This window comes from Pollicipes pollicipes, unplaced genomic scaffold (assembly GCF_011947565.3).
Source record: "Pollicipes pollicipes isolate AB1234 unplaced genomic scaffold, Ppol_2.1 Scaffold_4002;HRSCAF=4701_pilon_pilon_pilon, whole genome shotgun sequence".
Classification (NCBI taxonomy): domain Eukaryota; kingdom Metazoa; phylum Arthropoda; class Thecostraca; order Pollicipedomorpha; family Pollicipedidae; genus Pollicipes; species Pollicipes pollicipes.
In genome coordinates, this window is record NW_023596420.1 from 24,145,220 (window position 1) to 24,155,273 (window position 10,054).

Genomic DNA, 10,054 nt, shown 5'->3' on the forward strand with positions numbered 1-10,054 from the left:
TGAAGCTATCATCAAAGCAACAGCGGACGAAACATGTCAGCTGTGAGTGACACAGAACAAAGAGGGTTATCACTTTCGCTCAACAAGCGCTCAACAGCGTTGCAGAAATGTCATAATCGAATTGCAGAACTTTTCGAGAATGGGTGTCGGCAGTTGCCCTCAAAGATGGATATTACAACAGCTTCCGCGACCCGAAAACTTGATACGTCGCGTGAACCCAAAGAAAACCAAAAAATGAGCCTCGTCTAAGAGCCAAACGTGGTTGACTCATTCTTTGCTATGGTTCATCCTGTGCTTACGTTTTGGCCATCAACGCTTTGTCAGCCTCGCTCAGGGCGCTCTGAACGCATGGTTCGTATGCACGAGGGTCGCTATTGATTGGGTTTTACAACGCACTCAGCTGATGATGCTGTATTACGTCGTTTATATCCCACCATGGTAGAAAGGACGGGCACCGCAAGGAATCGAACCCGAACCTCTGGTTCACCATACCCGCTGGAAAGCAGATTAAGCAGCTTTCCAACAGCTAAACAGTTAAAATGCTGCACTTGCGGCATCTCACATGCGTAGAGGCTGACGCCTGACTTCCGAACGCTGTGTTCTGTCATCTTCGACAATTCAAATCTCTGAAAACGTTGACGAGAGGGGAGTTCAGGGTGGCCATCCACTGACACCTTTGCCAAAGTGATGTTGTCCACAGACTTAAGTGACGTCTGGCTGGATTTCGAAAAATCAGGCATATGCATGCGCTTCTGAAACGTCATCACTAAACAAAGAATACATTTCCTTGTCGATGTCTTTTGTCGCTTCTCTCTCTACAGAAGAGGCGCACAACAGTGATTACCGACTTTGTTTCATGGTAATAGTTGATCAACTTGGCTGTCCCCGGTGTAGTAAGGCGCATTGTAACCATAAGCATGAAAATGTGGCGCTGAAAAGATCTCTCCAACTGTGACGTGGAACAATATATTTTGTTGATTGTGATGTACTTTTAAGCGAGGCCTATTTCAAGGTATATCTGCACATTTGGAAAACGACGTTATGTGTATGGCCAATGTGAAATTAAAATCGCTTAAATTTTGAAGTCCTCGTTCATTTCTTCCATGTTTTTATCTTGTTTCTTATGCCGCATTGCTTATTTGTTCTGTTTCTGAGTCCATCCATTTCAAAGATGTACTTCTGCTGAGCTGATACATTGCCTCTGGAATTCGTATCATGGGTAAAGTAAAGTTTCACTACTACAAAACACTGTTGCCATCAGCGACCTTTCACAAGCGTGTGCAGAGGTCAAAAAGTAGATTATGACAAGCACAAGGATGAATGGCCATGCATGACAATACAACTTTTACAGTGCCGTCTTCTCCATGCCATAATGCGTTCTTCTCAAGTAATAACAAAGACGAACGGAAACGTATGCAAAACAAACTACCACGCCTACACTTATGACGGCGTCGTGCGTTTTTGCTTTGAATTGGCGCCCTGTTCCCATTGTTCTGTACCATGGCCTCCCTTTCAGTCCCATGCTCCGTGACGCTCAAGGCATTATTTATGGATGCCAACAATAAGGTCATCAAAGTGTATACCAATATCTCAGCGATGGTGTAACAAACTGCAGCACTTCTGCCACAAGTACCGTCGGACAGCGATGGTGTAACAAACTGCAGCATTTCTGCCACAAGTACCGTTGAACAGCCTTGTGATTTAGACAGAATGTACGTTTATGGAACAGCAGCATACATTTGTCCATAAGTAGGCGACTTGAAACTGGTAAAATTCATCTAATTACAAAGACTTGCCGTGTTGTATTTGGTCCGTACTTTTTTAAGCGCACTTTTCGCTCGCGGAAGAACGGCCAGAGGAATGAGAACAGTGATCTAAAGCCTGCTGCGCCTGGAAATAATCGTCTTACGTGACCTAAGCGAAACAATGGATGGATGACAATCGCAGGTCATGTCAGAGGGATATTATGCATGATCGGTGCTGCTGCTGTCATGCTGTCATGTCGCGTCTCTTGTGACTCTCTTATGTCACAGAACACCATGGAATCAAAATCTTATCACAGACAAGGCAAATACTTTTGGGGATCGAGACCTCTTTCTCATTATTTCCTTAACTGGGCAGCTCCGAGTCATTTCCAGGTCAGCGTGACCGCCTTCCCTTTGAAATGCCCAGCTATCCAAGTGTGCATTTACGTTGCCTGTGGTATGATCACAGGTGTCGGTTTTTATTCTTTTGGATTTGCCACCGCCCCCCCCCCTGCCCCAAAGTCCAATTTGCCGCCCCCCACCCAATGGTGAGTTTTGCCCTCCAACTTCCTAGAGCCTCATCTGTACATGCAAAGCTGTAAAAGTGAAATATTATAATTATGAAAACTATGAAGTTGTCCAATAATTGTTTAACAGGTGAGATGAACAAAGAAAGAGAGAATGCCAAACTTTTAGAGCTCCACGATCGCACCGTATCTAATGGAGCATTTTCTATTTTTGCCGCATTGGGCATGTTTTAATTGCACATTTAGTATGCATTGTCAACTCTGGTTTAACTGTGTTGTATTGCCTGAATGTTTTGGCATCATTCAGTGCTGTTTCAAGTTTCCTTGATTGCAACCAACCGCGTTTACTGTGATATTTTGTCACGAGGTGTTATCGGCGAGTTTAAGTAAACTGGTAGAGTAATAGCTCCCAAAAACGTAACGAATTAACTAGCCACTCCGTTTGAAAGAACCACTGAAATGTACCGACCTCCGCTTCCACGTGAATATTCAATGAAACAGTCACGAAAACCTGGCCATCGACATCACACGACAAAACCGAGAGTGGTAAGCGTCCAACATTGGTCAGCATGACAACACTAGGGTTTTTAAGATGCCTGTCGCGAGCGCTCCGTTACATCCTGAGGCACGCCTTGCGGCTACCTGCCGGGGCTCCCCTGAAAGCCTTTAACAGTCGCGCACGTCACTTTTTCTCGAAGCTATACACGTTCAACGTCTAAAGCGCACAACATCGACCCTAGGTCAATCACCAAATGTCGATCATGAAACCAGATGGTTGTCGACCATCTCCAGGTCGGACTAAATGATAATGATGTCGACGTCAACATATCCCAACGAGATAGAGGCAATGATTTCCAACAGTTTGAGCCACGATACGGAATTACTTGCCTTTGTGAAATTGCCAAAAGGCGCCTTATATGGCAGGCAGCCATCTTTGCCTTACTCGACCAACTTCCAATGTTCACTTAGCGATCTGGCATTGACTGGAAGGCACGGTTGGCGTATTCTTCATTACAATCCTTCTGGCTGGTAAATGGCCCCGTCCTCTTGAATCATGGATTCTGAGTGTCATCTTCGCAATAACCAAACATTGATACATCCTACTCCACTCCAGACAAGGTTTTCACTTTTCTTGCTGCCCTTTGCCCAATCGCTTTCACAGCTTCAATGAGATTCAATCTTCAATCAAGAGATGATGGCTTGCCTTTCAACAGCACGCCACCTGATGCAGGCGACCACGACTCCCAGCTTCCAATGACCAACCGTCTTCATGGTTCGGCCGACGGAGGGCGTGCGACGGATGGCGAACTCTAGTCCTAGATAAACTGATCGCAATACATGATATAACGATGCATGACACGTCGTAAGTAGCCTTGTTGGTTTATATCCAAGCTTGTGAATTGAAGCTAATTTTCCCATTGTCGGTCATAAAGCCAGATTGGAGGCCGGTGGTTGGACGCTCACTGGATATGAACGTTGAAACGAATTATATGCTTTCTTAGAATTCGGAAGTATAATTGTGTTAATAGCAATCAAACCCTCACGTGACATCAATTGGAGCTGAACTGTGACATCACTTCAGCAAACATGTTCTTATCTTCAAACAGCCAGATGAAAAGAAATCCAACAGTTTTGAGCATCCCCGAGCGGATACAAACGGTACCTGTGCGGTACGGTACCTGTACGGTACGGTACCTGTACGGTACGGCACCTGTACGGTACGGTACCTGTACGGTACGGTACCTGTACGGTACGGTACGGTACGGTACCAACGCATTTAATCATCAACTGCTTATTTCACATGCTTGAAGATTTGATCACAAACACCTTGAACCTTAATGCTTTTCGTTACCCTACAACCAAGTGACCTTCAAAGTAGTGTTCCACATTTATATGGGTATTGAACTGAAATAGCCACCTTGAAGATCTGTTGGTCCTGTTCACAGTTCTGCCCTTCTTAAGACCTAAGTCCAGCTAGTTTTTGAGTTACACGCCGGCGAAAATGGGGAAAGGCATAACGGGAAGAGCATTTCAAAGTCACCCTGGCATTATGGCGGCGTACCAACGTCATTCAAATCCCGCCATTTCATAACCCATGCGGCGTTCGAGGTCAGAAACAATAGAATTGTCCAGGCGCCCATATCTGTTGTTCATGAGCGCGATTTCTAGATATAACGGCTGTCAATTGGCCATCAGTCAATGTTGCGCAAGGTACGATAACGTAACCAAACCATGACGCCTTGAGGAGCACATTTACTAAACAGAGAATTGTGCTGTCTAGAGCAGTCTTTTTCCTCTTTAAAAGTTTACCAATTATTATAAGTGAGATTGTTTTATCATATCTGATGCTTGCCTCGATATCTCCAAATGTGAAGCATTCCCTTAACGCAGGTGAGCTGGCCGATGAAAATATCGATAACGTTGGGAAACTCCTTGTGAGAGACGGTTCGCAGGCATCAGTGATATATCCTGCTACCTGAGTGAACCATTCGAACTGCCCCAAATGACGGCCAGTTCAGCCGGTGTGCTCACCTATGACAGTCAGGTTGACCAGCGCGTTACGGGTGCGCGAGTGCTGGAAGTCCACCCGGCACTTGTACAGGCCCTGATCCCGGCGGCCGATGTGGCGCAGCGTCAACACGGCAGGCCGTCGACCCGGCACGAAGTCCACGCGCGTTCCGAACACTGACGAGTTGTACCACCGACGGTCGTCCTCCATGGCGTTGCGCAGGTCGTAGCTGGGGAAAGAAAGACCTTGAAACTGAGCATGGAAGAACACGGAGCTTCGGCCCAACGTCGGGCGCCAGTGAGCCCGTAGTAAAACCTAGGTCGTAAGAACAGCTTTTTATTATTTTTCTGAAGTGATGCATACAGTCTATGTCAAAAGCGTTAGGAAATTACGCTCACTGTGGGATCGGAACTCGTGTATGTTATGGCATTTGGTGTAAAAGCTCCTGCATTTGCAAACTGACCGAGACTCGTATCCCTGACAGATTGTTTAATGCGATTATTGCAATAACGTTTTTGTTAGGGTTTATTACATGCATTATACAATTTAACGAACATTATAGCATACGGCCCTATGTTACCAGGGCCGAATTGAGACAACCATTTTAAAGATCTTCGAATGCAGGTCACAGCCTTGCCATTTTTAAGGCTAGTAACTTCGTGTTTTTTTAGTTTGACCCCCGCGAACTCGTGCAGACCTTTTCGTGCACACTATTTCAAGGTTACCCAAGCAAAGATACCGTCAAAGAACGTCACGCGAGCACTGACACCTCATTGGCCAGTGCTCACGGCCAGACAAATATCATCATCGATTCTTTCGTGACTAGCGTACGTCAGCACGCTTTCTGGCGCCAACAGACGTAAACTGGCTCTCAGCTAATGTCATCCGTGAAGTGCGAGTTTCGAATGCGAATTACATTTTGAACCACATAATACAGGATGTTGGACAATGGCCTGAGTTGCGGCAGGGACCACACTGGGAATCAGACAAATAACGATAGCACCATAACCGAGCAAGTAGATGCAAGTTAACAGTGCAAAGTCACGGGCAAATACGCAATAACACTCCGAGAAGGGCCAAAACACGCGCACAAAACAATGCCTTAGATTTCTAAACAAGGCAACGATTACCACACCTCTCGATCAGTTGAAGTATTACAAGTGAGTCAGCCCCAGCAATATGGAGGCAATTTCGCACGGCCAGTTTGGCAGCCACTCTGACATCATGCAAATGAACATGAATATGAAATGAAAATCAACAACGCAATCAAACGATGATGTACTGGGGAGGCCGACAAAGACATACATTATTACTTCAGTTTCTATTTTGAATTGTACACACACACACACACACACACACACACACACACACACACACACACACACACACACACACACACACACACACACACACACACACACACACACACACACACACACACACACACACACACACACACACACACACACACACACACACACACACACACACACACACACACACACACACACACACACACACACACACACACACACACACACACACACACACACACACACACACACACACACACACACACACACACACACACACACACACACACACACACACACACACACACACACACACACACACACACACACACACACACACACACACACACACACACACACACACACACACACACACACACACACACATTTATATATATATATATATATATATATATATATATATATATATATATATACGATGTGATATATCAGTGGCACGTATGGGTGAGTGCGTGCGTATGATTTTACAATTACGATAAGCACTTAAATGATATGGCTTTTTTAAAGATCACCAGTTTGTAGCGATATAACCAGCGACGAAACTTTTGTTTTTCATCCTTACTGCGGGTGAAGATTAAGCGTTTGTTGGCTTCCCCTCATGTCATTCACCTTGTTTCGTTGTTTACGTCGCCAAGACTAATTTAGCTGTTTTAATGAGCCCAGCTGAATTATGAAGCTAAGGATTGGCTATTTAAGAAAAACGTAGTGACCAGTCGACATGACTTATCTCTGAATGTAACACAGCCTGGTTCTCATCTAATCCATCATGCCAAATATATTCCCATCAAATTCTCTAGCAATACAAGTCGTGTGAAAGCCCACACAACTTTGGCACCAACTCGGCCACAGGTGCCGAGATTATACCTTGCGCTGCCGTCGGAAGTCCGGCCAGCCCAGCCCACCCTCACCGCTTCGCGACCGTCGGCGACCTCGAGCGGCCACCTACCAGCCGGTACCGTTCTACTACCGGGAAAACTCCTGCCCATCGTCGGCCAAAGTTTGGCAGTCACACTTGGTGCCTGTCGCTGAATGCAATCTAAACGAAGGCATTTTTCAGCACGGTGTCAGGCGCGCCTTTCAGCACGGCTGATGGGCACGGCCGGTGCCCATTCAGAGGTGAAGGGTGTGCAGATAGCGATCCAGCGGCCACCGCCGCCACCGGGCGGCACGTATCCCGCCCGACCAGCCCATGGCTTCCGGTGGACGGCCAACACTCGACCGTGATTCAGGAGAGCGGTCACGTCTCGACCGCGATTCAGGAGAGCGGTCACGTCTCGACCGCGATTCAGGAGAGCGGTCACGTCTCGACCGCGATTCAGGAGAGCGGTCACCACTCGACCGTGATTCAGTTGAGCGGTCACGTCTCGACCGTGATTCAGGAGAGCGGTCACGTCTCGACCGCGATCTAGGAGAGCGGTCACCACTCGACCGTGATTCAGGTGAGCGGTCACCTCTCGACCGCGATTCAGGAGAGCGGTCACCACTCGACCGAGACTTAGGTGAACGGTCACCACTCGACCGAGGCTCAGGTGAGCGGTCACCACTCGACCGTGATTCAGGAGAGCGGTCACGTCTCGACCGTGATTCAGGAGAGCGGTCACGTCTCGACCGCGATTCAGGAGAACGGTCACCACTCGACCGAGACTTAGGTGAACGGTCACCACTCGACCGCGGCTCAGGTGAGCGGTCGCCACTCGACCGCGATTCAGGAGAGCGGTCACCACTCGACCGTGATTCAGGTGAGCGGTCACCAATCGACCACGACTCAGGTGAACGGTCACCAATCGACCGAGACTTAGGTGAACGGTCACCTCTCGACCGCGACCTCGGCGAGCGGTCACCTCTCGACCGCGACTCAGGTGAATGGTCACTCGATTACGACTCAGGTGAGCGGCCACCACACGACCACAACTCTGGTGAACGGTCACTGCTCGGTCACCACTCCGGTGAACGGTTGCGCCCGCTAGTCAAACACGAAATGGTCTCAAGTAAAGTCACCCATGTCCACCGGTTACCCTTCAGCGAAGAGTCCATCGTGTTGGCCAATGCCGATGCAGTTTCGGATCAACGGCCAAGCACACCGGCGAGTCACGACTCACCCTCCGGTCAGCGGTCACAGACATGTACGATGACGGCTCACCTTCCGGTCAGCGGTCACCGACGCTGGACGATAACGACCCGCCCTCGGATTAGCGATCACACGCAGCAACCAATTACAGTAAATTGTTTCGCAAACTGACGCGCGCACCAGCGAGCGACACTTTCCGCTGGAGTCACGCACGCCTGCCAATCTTGACATGCCGGGTATTGACAGGGCTCTGACGGGCATTCACACTTACCGGGCGACCACAGTGCGCCCGTGCCTGTGAGCTGTCACACGAACGCTGACCAGCCTGTAAGCTGTCAAACGAACGCTGACCAGCCTGGGAGCTGTCACACGAACGCTGACCAGCCTGCGAGCTGTCACACGAACGCTGACCAGCCTGTAAGCTGTCAAACGAACGCTGACTGATGCGAGCGGACCCGCTGGGCAGACGGCTGAGCGTCTTAAGCCCCACTGTCATGGAGTGAGCGCTGAGGCAGGCTGACCCGCACGGCGGCCCAGAGCGAGAGCGGCGGCGGCTGCCCAGGCATCTGCAGATGTCCTGCCATCTCCATCTCAGAGTTGTTGGAGCCAAAGAGTCCGCCAACTGCTCCGAACACTCACATGACAGCTGCCTCCGTGAAACGACGTCAGGTGGTGCATACCTCCATTTAGATTCCAGCAGCGAAGGGTGGACGAGCTGCCGGAATAGCCAAGTGCTAAACTATTGCCGAAAAGAATGTTCGAATGTTACGGCCTGGTGGGCGAGCTCGCACGGTATGCTATATGGTGACACGAAAGTTTAAAGATCTCCAGTTGAACAGTACTTGTCACCTCGGGTTCGCCAAAATCCTACAGCCTAGGATATCGGTGAGGTAGAATCATCGCCTTGCATTATAATATAAGATGACAGTGACTGATATCCAGTGCACTTCCTAGGAACAATCAACACACCGCTTTGTGTGTGGCAAGCCTCCCGTTTGATCCGCGGTGCTGTCCGTGAATCAAATGATGTTCCAATTCAGCACAATTCAGTGACATGCGTTTGATACGTTTGGCAGCATGTGTGTTTGAGGTCGGTTAATCAATCTGCAGCGGTCTCTTATTCAAAGAGGGTCGAAGTGATAATGGTCGGATATGAGAATTCGACGCTCACATCACCGGTCTTCGCCCTTCCAGCACTTTGTAACTGACAAGCCATCATGTACATGGGTGAAAATAATCCGTCATCATTCACACAACCATGAAGACTAGCAACGGAATTACCACACCTGGGTGCCGCAACATGGCTTAATGCCCTTCTTTTGGCTGAGCCCGTCTGAGGCCTTAATGACTTTATGATGTCACGCTGCGCAAAGCCCCGAGCCCCACCGCCCCGCGCAGAATGTCAGAGCGGCCGACCACGCGCGCGGCCGTCCGTGTCAGAAGGTCACGTGCCGCCGCCAGCAGCAGCTCCGTCTCTTGACATCAGGTCATTGGCCGTGACGGTTCCGCTGCCGGGCCGAGCGGCCGGGTAATCGATAGTCTCGGTGGGACGCTGACCGCCGGTCTCTGGCGTCGGGGACCCGCCGCCGGCCGCCGGGACAGCGCCTGAAGAGTGCCGCGAGCAGCGGATCCCAAGCAACGTCTCTCACGTGTCGCTGGTTAAGAAGTTGTGGATTTTTTCAGGCCGCATTCGCATGCGTGTGATGTTATCTCCTTGTTTAACTTGGGCATGACACCATTGGCGGACATGATACTTATGGTTATTAGAATAGGAAAAGCATGATCGACTGCACGCCAATGACAATATTTTAGACACATGAAACAAGTCAAAATAAACCACGAGCTTTTAGCCTCAAGCCATCATGGGAGTA

At 49.0% G+C, this 10,054-nt stretch overlaps 1 protein-coding gene across 1 annotated transcript in view; it reads right to left on the reverse strand.

The window, feature by feature from the left end:
- Positions 1–10,054, reverse strand: part of LOC119094262 (protein turtle homolog A) — a 192,832-nt gene that overhangs the window by 53,331 nt on the left and 129,447 nt on the right. The window contains exon 5 of the mRNA XM_037217337.1: positions 4,805–5,010. Within this exon, the coding sequence (XP_037073232.1) occupies positions 4,805–5,010 (206 nt within the window). The remainder of the gene's footprint in view (positions 1–4,804; positions 5,011–10,054) is intronic.